The sequence below is a fragment of the Corvus cornix genome, chromosome 1A (assembly GCF_000738735.6).
Source record: "Corvus cornix cornix isolate S_Up_H32 chromosome 1A, ASM73873v5, whole genome shotgun sequence".
In the NCBI taxonomy this organism is placed as follows: Eukaryota; Metazoa; Chordata; class Aves; order Passeriformes; family Corvidae; genus Corvus; species Corvus cornix.
Window position 1 is genome coordinate 14659588 of NC_047057.1, and position 16673 is coordinate 14676260.

At 42.5% G+C, this 16673-nt stretch overlaps 1 protein-coding gene across 3 annotated transcripts; it reads left to right on the plus strand.

The window, feature by feature from the left end:
- The first annotated feature begins 270 nt into the window (after nt 1–270).
- Nucleotides 271–10921, plus strand: TRMU (tRNA mitochondrial 2-thiouridylase). 3 transcript variants are annotated; one of them, XM_039571228.1, is made up of 11 exons: nt 271–374; nt 786–951; nt 3111–3217; nt 3774–3896; nt 5038–5210; nt 6190–6243; nt 6750–6816; nt 7634–7734; nt 8724–8868; nt 9116–9198; nt 10393–10921. In XM_039571228.1, exons 1-11 carry the CDS (start codon nt 287–289, stop codon nt 10537–10539), a joined length of 1254 nt encoding a protein of 417 aa, XP_039427162.1. In that variant the 5' UTR covers nt 271–286; the 3' UTR covers nt 10540–10921. The 3 variants fall into 3 exon arrangements, with proteins under 3 accessions (XP_039427162.1, XP_039427163.1, XP_010393898.1); XM_039571229.1 differs by lacking the exon at nt 10393–10921 and having other exon boundaries at nt 9090–9181; XM_010395596.2 differs by lacking the exon at nt 271–374 and having other exon boundaries at nt 859–3896; nt 5097–5210.
- Nucleotides 10922–16673: the final 5752 nt, after the last annotated feature.

The following is a 16673-nucleotide window of genomic DNA, read 5'->3' on the forward strand; positions in this document are numbered from 1 at the left end:
GGATAAACTTGGCTTATTCAGGGATAACGGCCATGAGACAATCAAAGGGAGATGTTTTGTTCTGTTTTCCTTTGTCTAACTCACTATGCTGGGCCCTGTGGCGTGTGTGCGGGTTTTGGGTGGCCTGAGCAGGCCCAGAGGCCGCCTCTCCCGTTCCCGGGGCCCTCTCCCGCTGCGCTCCCCTCCGGCCGCGCGGGTGCCGCCGCCGCCCCGCCCCGGCGCGCAGGCGCGTGCCCGGCCCGGCGCTGTGGGGAGCGCGGGGCGGGCGGAAGCGGCGGCGGGGGCGATGCTGGCGGCCCAGGGCCGCCGCGTGGCCTGCGCCGTGTCCGGCGGCGTGGACAGCGCCGTGGCCGCGCTGCTGCTCCGCCGCCGAGGTGCGGGGCGGGGGTGAGGGCGGCGGGGCCGGCCGTGCCCTGTGCCGCGCTGCGCGGGCCGCGTGTCCCCTCTCGCTGCCCGCTCAGCCGCCCCCTCGGGCTGCCGGAGCGGCCGCACGCCGGGCAGGGCAGCGCGGAGAGCCGGGCACCGCCGGGACGGCAGAATAGCCGCGAAGGAGGGGGTGGGAGTTGGGGCTTACCGTCGCGTTAGGTTGCCACAGGAGCTTGGATTAGCTATTACCTAGAGAAAAAACCCATAGCTATACAATAACTCTGCTGTAGAGTTTAGCACAGGACTACTCAGCATCTTCGGAAAGATGCAGTTACCAAAGCCATTCTTGAGAAACACAGGGTTTGCGTCCAGGCTGTAGGAGTTTAACTTTCTAAGACATTCTCGCCTTCATTTCATAGGGTACCAGGTGACAGGTGTGTTTATGAAGAACTGGGACCCTCTGGATGAACAAGGAGCTTGCTCTATTGATAGAGATTGTGAAGATGCTTACCGGGTGTGCCAGAAGCTTGATATCCCGTTTCACCAGGTTTCCTACGTGAAGGAATACTGGAACGAAGTGTTCAGGTAGAATCACATTTACACTAGCTGGTTTTCCAGTATATTAGTGTGGTACCATGTTATAATGAAAAGCAAGAATGGACAGATAATGGGCAATGGCAATTCACTGCAGTATTATCAGTGCTAAGAGAAAGCCCTGAAGCCTGTTAAATATTGAGGAATTACCTTTTCTCTTGTTTGTATTTAAGGTCAGAATTTATATCTTGGTTTTAATGTGTTATTTTAAAATTAATAAGAGATTTCTCCTTGTGCTAGTGTGTAGCAATTGCTTTGTTGCAGCTTATTTCTTCAGCTACCCGTGTACTGGCCCAACCTTACTGCAACTTGAAAAAAAATTATTTAATGGGGTGCAGTTATTGTCTGTATGTGCAGCTTACACAGAGCATTTTACATAATGTGTGCTGAATCCAGTTTAGCATAAAATGATTGTGACCTAGCCTTGTTTCTTTAAACTTAAAACGAATTTGAAGCTGTTCTCTGAAGAGGGTGCTCAGATTTTCTGTGAATTTATTTCACTTTAAGGGACGTTCTACATAGGAAAAGCTGAGAGATTTTCTTGGAAGGTAGGAGAAGAAGGGACATGTTGGTATAACAGCATAATTTATCTTTATGCGCTGAACATAAGTACATAAAAGTTGGTTCCTGATCTTCATCATCCCCCTTTAAGTAGTGCTGTTACTACGTTACTTGAAAGCGAGGAATAACCTGGTCATGCTACTTGTACTGCATGTTGAAATGACATCAAGCTGAGCACCAAACTTTTGGATAGTCAGTGAAGAAAACAGCAAAACAGCCCTTTGCTGGGGAAGTTCACTCCATTATTCTATTTTTTCTGTGAGAGAATGAATAAGTGCTACAAAACTTTTTGGGCTTTATTAATACAGTGTTTCCTAACTCTCTGTTACAAGTGTCTCGGTTTGTTCCAGAATCCTTTTTTCTTTACTGTCATCACTGACCTTAAATTTACTCCTCCTCTGGATCTCTCTTAAAAGGGTTATTCACCGTAAGACACCTTTTATCATGAGAACTGTTCCAGGTCTTGTCTTTTCCATGGTTTTTGCAAAGCCTGTTTCAGTTCTTTGCGTTAGAGAAAAGGAACTCTGTCCTGTAGACATCCTTCATTGCCCTTTCTCTGGTTCTGTGCTTTACTAGAAGTTCTGAACTGATGTGAGTCTGGCTTTGTGCTGAGTCCTTTACAGAACTCCCAGTGTGCCATAAGAGTACAGTGTGAGCCAGCAAGAGGGAGGCATCTCTGGGTAGACCCAGGTGATTTAATTATTAGCAGCAGTTGTTGAATTCAGAACTTTTAAAAAGGAGTTAGAGAAAGTAAAAGATATGTTGCTTTATTTTCTATTTACTAATGTAATGTATCACACATAAGGCAGAAGCAAGTGATTCAGTTTCAGATGGAGAAAAGTAAAATCAAATACTAGGATTGCTGTTGTTCTTTTAAATCCAGTCTGTGCCCTCAGTTCCTCTTGACTGCAGTGGCTATTGACAGCAAGCAAAATGATGCAGTGATGAGGCCTTTTGATATCTCAGGGCAATGTTGTATGCAGGTTTAATTTCATTAGTTATTATTTCAGTGTTTTCAAGTGAATAATAAATACTAAGTAATTGTGCAGCAGTGTAAAAGGACAACATAACTTTGAGAAGCTTTGAATTTCTAGAAGGGGAAAAAAAAGGACAGGAAAATGTCTCTAAAATTAAGCCCCATGAGTGATGACTGCTTGTGGTGACGTTATTGCAGCTGAAGTTATTGTCTGTTCCACTGAGACACTCCTGGTGTGTACCACCACATTGTCCCACTGAAAAATTAAATAGGGTTGTTAATTCTGAAAGTAAGTATTCCATAAGAGTTGGGTAGGATGTGCACAGTGGACAGCCACATCTGCCCAGAGGGAATATTAATTTAATAAAGCGGGGTTACAAGATTGTAAGTGATAATTTGACCCTGTCCTCAGTGCACTTTGGGGAAAGTCTTCCAAGGATTGGGTTTTTTTGCACATTACAATCTAATATTATTTCTAACATAAAATGTTTAGTATAACTGGATCTTCTCTGAGACTGGGACACTCAGGTTCTCATAGTTAAACACTGTCCAGTTTCTGATAGTATTATGCATATTAATGATTCTGATAGACATTTGAGTCTTTATTTTACAGTGACCTCTTAAAAGAGTATGAATTGGGAAGGACGCCTAATCCTGATATTTTGTGTAACAAGCACATCAAATTCAACTACTTTCTGCATTATGCTATGGATAACCTTGGTAAGGTATTTTCAAGTGTGTCAGTACAGAGTGTGTGCCGTGGAAATGCTTAAAGGAAACAAACTCTTTAAAAGGTGGGGAAATACATGAGTCCATGTGCATGCCTAACTCATATATCTGTGGTAGTATGTCAGTAATCACAAAGTATTTGGTTTTAAGATTGCTTTTGCATACAAAATTATAGAATGTTTCAGGTTGGGAGAGACTTCCAAAGATCATCTAGTCCAGCTCCCCTGCCCTGAGCAGGGACATCTTCCACTAGATTAGGTTGCTCATATGTAGGAACAGATTTATTTCAGGGACACGCATTGACCTGACCACTAAGTTCTACATTCTTAAGTTGTCCTTAAAGTACAAAAGCACAAGTGCTGGCATGCTGGTGAATAGTTTGCGTTATTTAAATAGCAGGAGTACAATTATTGTCAGTATAAGACTTCTCTAGGTTTTCTTCTTTCATTGCTTTCTGCTTTTTTTGCTGTATGTTTGCAATCCTGTTTCGAACTGTGAATTTCAAGTTTGTGCCTTTATGTTATATTTGGGTTTTTTTCCTTGATAGGGGCAGATGCAATTGCTACTGGGCATTATGCCAGGACCTCACTGGAGGATGAGGAAGTGTTTCAACAGAAACATACTAGAAGACCACAGAGGCTTTTCAGAAACCGTTTTGAAGTTAGAAATAGTAAGTTGTGACTTCATTTCATGTTTTATCCTACATATGAAAGGGAAATTTAAACTACATTTGTTGTCACAGAGTCAGAGATGTTTGTTACCTTACACACAATGATTACCGATTAGACCCCAGCCTTTGTAGAAGGTTGGTTGTGCTAAACAAGGTATTTACATTACTGAAAAGGACCCTGACTTCTCAAATACTACAGATTCTGTTTTAAGAGTCAGATGAATGTCTGATACATGGTGAGAAGCATGCTGTACCCAAAGGGAAAAAAACTTGTAAACTGAAGCTATGCAAAGCTGCCACAGTGATGATTTTACTTTATAGATTCTCTGCTTTCATTTGTTTGTTCTGGACTTAAAGGGGTTTATTTTTTTCTTCGTTTTAATTTTACTTCTGGGAAGTTGAAATGGCCCCAACTGGACCTATGGTCTATATATGGGACAGACTGTGATTTACAGATGTAGTGTTTTGTGATGAGCTTCCTTTCCCTGTTACTGAGATTTTATATTGCCAGTTGTGACTGAACTATTGGCCTGTAGTTCGTGTTCTAGTCAAGAAGCACGTAAGTAGTGTTTGTACAACAGCAGAGCTATTAACTTTTAAAGAGAGGGGGCAGAACGTGATTGAAGAACTGTACCAGTTTTATTTCATCTGGGCAATCAGGAGATTTCATCTATTTTAAAGAAAAAAGTCCGACTCCCATCTCTGAGCATTGGCAATAACTCCACTGATTGCTCAAATCATTGATTTGAGGTGATTTCAGGGCAAAACAGTGTCTTTCTGAAGAACAGTGTACTCCAAGGTATTTGAATCTTTGTTCTCTCTTTCACAGGAAATGTGAAAGTTGTTTTTGTTTTTTGTATTGTCAATGTCCTTGCCAGTGACACATGCACTATTGAAATAGATGTGAGGCAGTGTAAGACTTTGTAAGATTCTGCACTGTACAAATGCAGAATCTTCAAGATCTTATTAGTGACGAGAAAATATCCGGGTGTTTTCATTAGATTTTGAAAAACATGCAAAATCCTGTCTTTAATATGTATTTGGAAATACTAAAACAGAAATGTTGATTGTCAAAATACTAAAGCAAGTTGAACTATTAATGGTAGTTATGATGAGGTGTTTTATGTGTTTAACTTTGCAGCTGTGAAACTCCTTCAAGGCGCTGACCTCTTTAAGGACCAGACATTCTTTCTAAGTCAGATCTCACAGGATGCTTTGAGGAAAACGATCTTCCCTTTAGGGGATTTAACAAAAAGTTTTGTAAAGAAGATAGCAGCAGAACATGACCTTCATCATGTGTTAAAGAAAAAAGAGGCATGGTAACACTTAAAACTCTTTTGATGTGTATTTCTCTCTAAAACAACTTCCCTGAACTTTTCGAACTTTAATCTCTGGCAACCCATCAGTTTCTAATAGAAAAGAATAATATAATAGGCTGGGAAGCATTTTTCATAGCTGGCTACTGCCATAAAAGTACTTTCAGGAGCTTGTGGTTAGTTGTGTATTTTAGCTTGCAGGTATTTTGTCTACTGTTGTATGTCAGAAGAGCTAAGATGAAGGTGAATGTGTCAGATGCTGTGAGCCTGAAGGAAAGCATCCTCTATCACAGCAAGGGAGAAGCCTCTGGTCTTTATTCTCCATAGCTTTTAAGAGCTTCCTCACTGTAATTTTTCACTATGTCTTTAGAAATTGGATCATACTCTTTTCCCATAGTTACTCTTAAAAAAAAAAAAGTTACGTTTCTTCGAGAACTAAGACTTCATGAGTTGATCTTAAAAACTGTAATGCAGGCAGTAGTTGTTTTGCTGATGCTGCCTTGATTGCTTTTCATGTTTATATTCAGCCTCAGTAAATGGATGCTTGAAGAATGTCAGCAATAACTGAAAGGAAAAGAAAAGCCTGTTTCGTTCTGAAAGTGTTTTTTTTCAAGAGATGGACCATCACTGTATCATTTTGTTACTTTTGTACCTCAGTATGAAAGAGACTTCTGTTTTTAATGTACATACAATCTAGTCACCAAGGTTAATGTATTTATTTATTGAACAGATTTTCTATTTCCTAGTATCTCTCTTACTTTCAGTGCTTACAGCTCTCACCGATTCTGTATAGAATTAGTTTACCTATGTTGCAGCAGATGTTGTGGATTTGTTTATGACATGCCTAAGATAGTTTGGCATATATGGGAGGGAAAAAAACCGTCTTGGACAGATTATTTCAAACAATTTCTTGGACAGACATTATTTCAAATGTTTTTCTCTGCTTTTATGGATTCAATTCCATGTTTCCTTTTCAGAGTATGGGGGTCTGCTTCATTGGTGAAAGAAACTTTGAAAAATTCCTTCTTGAGGTGAGCAACACTAAATCTGTGACAATCTTTGTTTTCTTCTGGCCTTCAGTCACTGTCTATAGAAAAATCTCCAGCAGCTTGTGGCCCACAGTAAGTAGCAATGTCCCACCTGCCTTTGCAGTCCGAAGCCTAGTTAGAAGCTGACACCCACAGCCTGGGGGAGGTATCTTGCCCCTCTACCAGCAGTCACTCCTTTTCTGGGGCAAAAGGAGTGAACATGCACTCCTGTGCCTGCCAGGCTCTGACAAATGGTTGGAATGTGAGAGGGACAAATTGCTGGATCCTGCTGTCCCCTGACATATGTGAGGATAGGGGACTTGAAGCCTAGAGTTACTGCCCTTCCTGCTTTTCTGTGAGAGCAGTATTGAGGAAGAGTCAGTAAGCTGCTTGGGCAGAGTTTGCTTCTTTCTTCTTCTTCAGCTTCAAGAGAATGTAGTGACAGGATCTGAAATATGCTGTGAGGTCTTCTTGGGCTGTCTTGTGACTTACCTCTTCCTCTTTGTTAGTATTTGGAACCTCAACCAGGTAACTTTATTTCCATTGAAGATAAGAAGGTGATGGGAAGACACAAAGGTAATTGGCTAACTTACCGTAATAACTTACTTTTAGATAAATGGAACAATACTGCTTATATTTGGGGGGACAAATTTTGGGAAATTCCAAAGGAGTCTACAAATTTTTACCCTGTTTGTTAAACCATGGAAAATTTGCTGTATCCAATAGTAGAGCCTTGAACTACAACTGATTCTTGATTAGTTGTTCCATATTGCAGGAAAGCAAATAATTATTAGGGTTACTCTGTCAATACTAAGTGGTTGTTATTTTAATACCAGGAGACCATTGTTCACTTAATTCCTTCAAAATGACTGTGCTTCCTTTCCATAATCTTTAGTATCTAAACTTTGTAGAAGAAAATGCACCTCAGTGATACACAGCAGGACAGCATCAAACATGGGCACCTTAACTTTTCCTTTTCTCCCATGTGTTCTTCCTTTGCTGTCCTCAGTTCAAGCTGCCAGAATTGAGTTCCTCTCCCAAGTAATGTATGGTAATAGAGTGTTACACTGGTACATAAAAGTAAGGGACTGGCAAGACTGAATGGTAAAAAACCCACAAATTGAAACTGAAATAAAGAAATGTTTGTCTTTTATAAGACCTAAGAATACCACAGGTGAAATGGATTATTTGAAATCTTTAGTTTGCATTTCAGGTACAGATGAAATTTCAAGTAGATGTTAGTTTTAGTTTGTGACTGGTCCTCTTCTCTAAGGCAGCTTGGTTTGTTATTCTTTGTTTAGTGGTAACGTTTTGGGGAAATTATTTTAATGTGTTTTTCTGAAAGAAAAAGATGAAAAGTTCCTAGCAATATTCCATTTTTATATTTCTTTAGGTTGGTTCCTCTTCACAATAGGCCAGAGGGCTCGGCTGGCAGGCCTCAAGGATGCTTGGTTTGTTGTAGACAAAGATGTCAGCACTGGAGATGTCTATGTGGTGAGTTAATTAACACTGGGTTTGCAAATGACTAATGCATACATTTTGTGACTGCTGCTATATGGAGCATGAGCCTAACGTGGGCAGAATTCTTGGCTTTCCTCTTGGGGGAAACAAGAACCAACTAGTGTATCAGCAGATGTGAAACATTTTCCAAACAGGCTTTTCATGAGCACCAAATTGTTTTAGATTTTGGCACAGAGCTTTTCCAAGCAAAAGGCAAATACTGAAAAGAATCAGCCAATCTCCTGAACTCTCATTTTCTACTCTAAAGGATGAGGATTTTATCTTAGTTATTAGGACATGGTTTATAAAATACGTATTATCTTGGTTTATGATATATTGCTGCTTTGTTTTTCTAGTAAAAGAATAAGGAGCCAGTGACAGAGTTTTATCATTTTGAAAACTGAGGCAGAATATGTATAATAATGCAAATAATTGGTGTGTTAATGGCTAATCATATGATGTTTCTTCCTGTTCATGCAGTTGTTACTCCTCTTGGATACTGATGTGATTGTGATAAGGTGTTCTGCTACTTGTTGGTGTGCTGGGGGGGGGGACCATAATCAAATGAGAATTGAGAAGAAACACACAGGAACACTAAGAAATTTTTTTTTATGCCCTGCAGTGAGTTTGTCAAAGGCAGTGCCTTTGTTGGGGAGGTGTTCATTTGGGAAGCTGAAAAAGAAGAAGGTAGCATCTTGTTGAGATAGGATAAAGGAGGTCAGATTTCTGAACTCAGCCTGAAGAAGGCAGAAATGCAGTTGGAGGGAAAAGCATACAGGAAGAGACATGACTCTGAGGGGAGTGGAAGACTGACAAAGCATTCAGGCTTGCTGTAGCCTACTTAAGTGCTAACAAATGCTTGCTTTCTTGCTCATATTGCCTTCATCTTGCTATGGCTTGATGCTCCTTCTATACTTCATGCTTCACTTTACAAGCTCCACCTCTTTGGCAAAAACATCAGCAATAAATAAACATTTTTTAAGGCACCATCAAGAGATCACCCTGCTCTGTACAGAGACCTCCTGCGGACAAACCGAGTGCACTGGATAGCGGAGGAGCCTCCGGCAGAGCTTGTTAGAGAGAAGATGATGGACTGTCATTTCAGATTTCGGCACCAGATGGCACTGGGTAGTCAAACCTTGTTTTACTTTTTGTCTTACTCAGTTTGTGAAACTCTGGTAGCGTGTTGCTGTAGTTCTGCAGATAGTGGAAAGGTTTTGGCTTGGCCTTCCTGTTTCTGCAGTGTGTTATGCAACAATTCTGTACCTTGACTTAGATCTGTTTAGCCTAGGTTTTCCTTCTTTAACATGAACATAATGGTTAACTGTCAGGTTTTTTGCTCATGTCAGGTGTTTCTGATAATTTTCTGCTCTAGTGCCTTGTGTCCTGACTCTAAACCAAGATGGGAGTGTGTGGGTAACACTAGTAAAGCCAGCAAGAGCTATCACACCTGGACAGGTAAGTTATTAGAAGTAGTTTTCCTGCCATTTTTGTGTTTTACCTTATCTGGCTAATAACACAGAGTAGCTGGAGCAAAATAATTAATTTATTTACATGTGAGAGTGGTTAGCTCTATTTTGACTATTCATCAGCTGTTTTCGAGGAGATTGTTTCTAGTTTTAAGTGATCTGTTATTATCTGTATAGTCTGAGAAACTTGCTTACAAGTTTTAGAAATACATGGAAACATCTCTGGTGATCAGTTGTATATGCAGAAATGGAAGCTATTGTTGTTTGCAAGAAATAGATTTTAAAAGGCGTTAATTTGGTAATTGGCTGCTTAACATGGGTTTAGTGTTCAAACCAGTTTAGGGAGGCTCTGTCTGGGGAAGTCCATTGTCCTGTAGAGTACTGAGAAGAGGTGCTGTGCCTAAAAGGGATGCCTTTTAACACTGCCAATATAAATATACTCCATCACATCCCAGCACAGTGGCTCTCAAATATTCCCTGCATGCCTTCTCCCAGCATCTGTTGTACCCACCCTCCCCGATACTTGGGGGCCTGTGGGTCACATCAGGAGGGAAGTTGTTTGAGAACTATTTGTAGTGGAGAGAAGCTGAGAAGAATCCAGACAGCTTATGAGAGACATGAGAAGCCCCTGAGTGCCAGCAGCTGCTGAGCCTGTAACCGGGCTCTGTTTTGCCAGGGAGTGAGACAAGGCAGGAGGTCTGGGCTCCCCTGTCCTGCAGGAACCTGCTGAGCACATCGGGGAACTCCAGTTGCTTCCTTGCAGGTGGTCTGCTGCCATAGTCCTTGGCCCCTTCCTGTTTTGGGAAGTGCCACTGCAGGCTGGGCACAGTTGTCTGGGGAAGGTCCAGTGGAGATGCAGATGATGTTATGTGTGTCATCCCGTTTGGAAAGGAAATTTTCCAGCACAATCTATTCCACCTCAGTAACTGAAGAGTTTTGAGATGGTCTTGTAGAAGTTCATGATGAATTTTCCACCAACATGTTTATAAATATACACTCATGTGAGCCAACAAATCCTCTGTGATTTGCGTGTTTTTTTGGTTTTTTTCAGGGTTTTTTTCAGATTTAGCCAGAACAGGTATAAATGAACGTGCTCACTCTCCAACAGGTCTTGCACAACCTGCAGTTGCTCACGATGGTTTCTGCAGCTGCTAAAAAGGCTCTCCCTGTGTTTATCTCCTAGTTTGCCGTGTTCTACAAGGGGGACGAGTGCCTGGGCAGTGGGAAGATCCTGAGGATGGGCCCATCAGTGTATACCTTGCAACAGGGCAAAAATCGAGAGGAGAGTCCAAAGAAGGAAGAGATTGACAAAATAGAACCAGCAACATAACGCTTGGGGTTGTTTATTGAAGGACTTCGGAGAATTTGCTGCCTGAGAATAATAAAAACTATAATGAATGTGGATTTTGTTGATCGGTATGTTCTTAAGGCCAGTTAACTGAAGAGTCTCAGCTCTTGACTGTTAGCACTGAAGGAGTTTAATGCCAGTCTGGTGTAATTTTGCTGGACTGTATGGTGCTATTTATGCTAATATGTATCAAGGGATGTCCTAAGGTGTTCTGTAATAGTAGTTACACATAAAAGAATTTTAATATAAAAATCATGTCTGAAATAATAAATCTATCTCTTACATGTAAGTGAAATACTTTTTTTTCCCCTTACTTAAAGGTGTACCTGTCCCTAGTAAAGGACATACATTATTTTACTATGAATGTGTGCTTGTGCTTTGAATTCTGGAAAAGGAATTAATGATGTTCAAGTTCAGCATTTGGAATGAACTCCAGGCAACAGATACTTATTTTTCATTTTGAATAGTTTTCTAAAAATTGCTTTTGATTCTTAAACTGTATTAAGTAGTCGTTTCAGATGTTTACATAAATCAGAATTACAAATCTTAGGGGCTTAAAAACCATCTTGAATGTTAAATGTTTTCACAGAGCTGACTCATTTTCTGTTAACTGCTGAGGTCTGAGGCTGTTTGGTTTGTCTCCTGGAGAAGAGAATGCATTGTACTTGAAAAAAATGCAAATTCATAGGGATTTCCTTATTGTGGTTCGAGCTTAATATAGACCTAATAATGATTGGATCTTGCTATGTCTCAAATTGGAATGCTATTAGGAAGAGCTGAATCCAAATTGAATGGGTTTATAAGGACTGGGTGCATATTGAGGATACCCCAAGCTTATAATAAAACTTCATTGCAGCAAGTTAGCAAAAATGAATTCCTGTCTTTCAGCATGGTAGTAGAAGGTAACTATTCCTGAGGTACAGGTGTGCAGGAGCAGGACTCACCTGGTGATGTAGAATTTTGAGATTTTAACTGGCACTGAGATCCCAGGTTTGCTGAGAGCTGCTGGGCCAGTGTCTCATAGCAAAGGTTAACCATGTCCTGCTTGTAGCATAGCTGGCATGGGATGCAATGAATGCTACAGCACCTGCAGGACAGAGGCTTTTTAATCTGTGCTCTGCATCCCTCTTTTTGTTTAAGCATCCTAAATGTTGGATACAGCAGTAATCCAGGATGGCTAATGTAGAAAATTCAGAAGCTAACGTGCTGATCTTTGGTGGAAACCGCCCCAGCAATGGTCTCCATTCACTTTATAGGCTCAGGGAACTTTGATTTTTATCATCCGAAGTGAACCTCATGGTTCTGCTGAAGAATCCTCATCTGAGGTAGAGGTGAATATGGGCAATGGTTGGTTAGTACAGACTCATTGTCTGAGAAGGGTGGAGGCTGCAGCTCAGCCTCTTGCCGTGATGATGAGTAGAGATCTTTGACAAGATGAAGTGATTGCTGCTCTTGCTCCCGGTGAACCTCACCACACTGCTGTGAGCTAGGAGCTAGTGGGCATTTGTGAAATTCAACTTGCTAATAGCTTCTTGCATGGGATGCTGCACAAGAGGCTGCACATGCCCAGCAACGCCACACTTGCATGTTCAAACCAGCATTTCCAAACAGCTTGTGCTGTTCAGAGGGGTTGCTACATTTCTCTTTTTGTCCCATGTGCTTCTCCTGGATAAGGGTTTGAACTACTGACCTGGGTGAGATCCTTGCTCCTCTCATATGTAGGGTCTTTGGCCAGGAGAATTTTATTATGTCCTACATAGGGACGCAGTCTCTCGGGGCATCTGGCAGAGCAGCCTATAGAGGCACATTTCTATTCTGGAGCTGGCTGTTAACCTGCAAGATGAGCAGCCCCATCACCACTCGTGCCTGCATTTGTAACACCAGTGCCCAGAGGTGCCAGTACTATTGACAGCAGTGCCTGAATCCCATGCTCCAGCCTGCCCCAGGGCTAGCAGCCTGGCCTGGCCCAGCCCAAAGTGGGTGTGAAAATGCCCAGGGGCACAGCTGTAACGGCTTGGAAACCGAGGTAGAAGGGGTGAGGTGAGAGCAGAGGTTGGTGCTGGGGTCAGGTAGCCGTGCGCCCTCCAAGGGACCATCACTGATACCGTTGCTTGCACAGCCTTTGCTAAGGCTGGAATTTGGCCAGGATTAAGCTTGAATCGGGTAAGAGCTGTCTGGCTGGTGAATTTCCTTTTATGTCTATTGCCGAAGATTAGCATCAACATGCTTGTTGAACTTCATTGGCTTTTCACTTTTTTGGTCTTTTTTTTCTGCCACTGTGGGCAACAAATTGCAAGCTGGTGAATTCTCTTTCAAGTTGTCATTAAGCTTTTCAGGTCTTGAAATACTTGGTTTCAAACGCTCACATGCATAACTATTTAGAAAAGGACTTTTTCCTTCCAAAGTAGAAAATGTGGTAACAAGATTAGGATCATGTAACTGAAAAACCACGACTCGTGTCAGCTAAGGCTGGGTCTGAATTGAAATCTCTGTTGTGCCCTGTGAATGTATTCGAAACCTGTGTTTCTGAGTGTATAATGGCTGAAAAATTGCACTCCAAGTGCAGTTTTATTCCAGAAATGCTTGTGTGAAACCTGTCTTAATTGCACCCCTGGTTTTGCTCCTTCTTGGCGGTGTTCCTGCCCCAGCTGGTGCTGAAGAGCTGGAGGACAGAACTGTCCCCATGCAAAGAGAGCAGGGCTGTCACCTGATTCTGTCTTCTCCTGGACAGGATCTCTGGAGCATTGAGATGTTGCACAGGTGTGGTGAAGGGCTTCGTTCACACTATGGCAGCGCAGTATTTACAGTCCAGCAGTAAAAGCATTGGCTTGTAGTGTTTGCATTGGCTTCTAGGGCTGAGAGAAGCTGTTATATTCCCATTTCAAAACTGAGTGTTCACTCTCTTCAGCTGCTTTCTCTCTTTAGCTGCAGACCACAGGGAACAAAGCTGGTGTTTTTATAAAGCTTTTTCCCCCTCCTCCTCTTTAGAGTAGATCTGTATTTTTAGCATACTTACAAGCAAAAAGGACCCCAAATTGTTGGATGCAGCATTTAAATTTGTACTTTTATGTATGTAAATATTGAATCTAGCCCCTGTGAACAAGGCTGAGCTCTCCCTGGAAGCTGGGAGATGACTGTGTGCAGCCTCCTGTGCAGACTCTCCCCCGAAGGCAAGGAGATGGGACTGGAGTGAAGGTTCACAGCACAGCCTCTACTGCCTGGATTTCAGGATCACACTGTTCCAGAGTTAAGGATAAAATTCCCCTTTCCACCTTTATTCCCAAACCAGAATTTCCTGATCTCTCTTTGTCCAAAAGAGCCCTTTCAGCTTGGAGACTTCAGCACAGGAAGGTCTGGGGAGGTTGGTTTTCTGCTGTCCCTGCTTTGCATGGGACGATATTGGGCTCTGCAGCCAGGGACGGCAGAATGAGCTGCAGGGGGGTCTCAGCGCCACCAAACAGCCTCTGGTTTAATTTTAGAAACGCTTTCTCTGCATTTATATGTATTTACATGCTTTAAAGCATTGAACAAAATGAAATTATCTATGATAAATGCGATAATCACACCAGAGTGGCACACACCAATGATGCAGGGAAGTGATGTGCCATTTCCAGCTTCAGCACCAGGAGGCACCAGGGCATCGCGTTCATCCCTCCCAACCGTGGGCAACGTTGTTGGGAGACGGTGGCAATTAACACATCCGGAACTGTGAGTTTTCCCCTTTTTTTAGATTTTTGCTGAGCCAATACATTGGAAGAATTGCCCCTCTGTGGGTTTGCTCGCGGCAGGGATAAAGCCCAGGCGTTTCAGCACAACCATGAGCTGGCTGAGGAGCAGCATCTTTTAAGGGCCAGACTCTCACTGGGGCTGGGCGGCGCCCATGGTACAGGTCAGGCCAGTGACAGCCCCGGCAGCCGGGAAAACACACACTTAGTCAGGGTTCAGGTCCTGCCTGTCCTCCCTCCCCTGTGCCGGGCTGTGCTGCTGATTCGTTTCCTGGTCACTCTCAAACTTCATCTGGTTCTTGAACAGCTGGAGATAAAAGGGAGATTTATTTTTTTTCTCTTGAGAACTAGCACCAGATTCTTACACTTGTTTGAATGTGTGAGGATTCTGATGAACAATGGCTTTTGGAGTTGTTCTTTTCTAAAATGTCTTGCTTTTTATTACAGGCATAGCATCAGCCAGAGAAACCTGAGAATGCAAAAAGTGAATGGACTCCACATTCTATGCAGTTTTGCAGCATATAGAGTAATTTTTTCAATACAAAAGAGCTTCCAACTCACTCTGCAAGTTTAAGGTTCTAGAAACAATTAAATACGTGGAGAGATACCACTTAAACAGACCCAACCTGGAGAAATTAAGTTTTTTCAGGGGGCTGTCCCACTCTGGACTTTGATAATTCAGTGGCACCTTTCCCATTCTATAGCACCATCTTTTGAGGAGGCTCCCAGGAAAATACAGTCAGTTAATTACAGCCCACCAGTTCCTGTGATGAAAAGCAACAGAAGACCTACTTCCAGTAAGAAGATTCATCAAGAGGAAAGTGACCTGACTGCTCTGTCCTGGATTTCTCCAGAAGTGCTGTGGGAGCTCATGACAGAAATTCTTCTGGTGCTTTGCATTCCTGCAGGGCTCCTGGGTTTGTGTCTCTGGGCTTACATGAGCTGGATGTAGTCTGCAAGAAGTGTTGGTGGCAGTTCTGGCTGGCAGATGGGACATCTGGGTTGTATCAAAAAACTTCAAATTGGACTCCTAGACAAATGGTGAATTCTTCCTTTCCCTCCTTTTCTCTCGTTTTCCTAGGGAGGAAAGAGACTCAAGGTGTATGTAGCACTGACTTCGTGGGAGCCAGCTGTTTCATCCCTCTGTGCACCCAGTTCTCTTTTGATTTCAGTGAAATTTGACCAGAACAGAGAAGGAGGTTCAGCCATGTCCTTGGGAGCAGGGAAGATGTCCCATGTGCTCCTCTTCCCTGTGGCAGGTGCTACAGAGATTCCCTCTGTCTCCCAGTCTGCTGTGTTCTCCAGGGCTGATGAACCCCAGCACAGCAGGAAAATCCTGGGCTGTGCCCACTGCTCAGTGCAACACAGGAGAGACTGAGTGAGAACCACTGATGGAACATTTCTTCTCTCATTTGAAGGACTTCAGTGGAACCTCCACAGACTTCTTTGTCCATCTCGAAGGCTCCCAGCCCTGCTGCAGCTCCTGCCTGGTGGCAAAGCAAACTCAGCTGGTCTGGTATGGCCTCGTTACACTGGATGAGGCTTTGTATGAAACTGTCAACATCAAACAAGGATGGATTGTAAACATAAAAAGGGCTGGTATGCAAAGATAGGATAACTAGCCATGTAGCATCTGGTGGATTTCAGATTGGTGCTGGATTAAAGGTAGTTTTTATTTTAATCTAGTCACTTAACTACTCTTCACACATCTTTGTCTCTCCTCTCTGAGAGTACACAAAGGACTCTATGGGCCAACCATAGAGTCACACCAACAGTTCTATGGCTGTTAGCAAATTGGCTATATGTAGTAAAACTGTGCTCAATCTATTACAAGTTTGAAAGGTTCCAGGTGTGGCATTTAAACTGAAAATTGCTTTATGTATTTTAAGTACTTATTGCTATAGTGACACCTTTGGAAATAAATCAGCATAATCTACACTGGTTTTAATTATTAAGGTGTTTTATGGTATAAGATTATTACACTGAATTAGTTTTACACCTACCTTTTAGGTGAATAAGAAAGCACAAGCAGAATCTCTGTGAGCTGATTAGTAGCCAGATGTTAAACCTTGTTTAAGACACGACCATTTCATGGAGCAGAGACTGTCCTCATGTGGTGTGTCTCCTCTGCACTGCAATACAACAGTGGTGCTTGAACTCCAGAGCAAGCAGGGGAATTCGCTACTGAGAGGAGATCTAAGACTGATGACTTTTAAGGTGGCTCCCTGCAAGATTCTTTCTTTCTGAGACCAGAGGGAGAGAATCACTGATGGATCAGAAGAAACATGTAAATACTGTCTAAGCACAATAGATTGATCCTGGGAATTAGAGCAGGCAGCTCTGCTCCTGTGCTCCTTGCCACAGCTGTCCAACCCTTTAATTACAATGGAC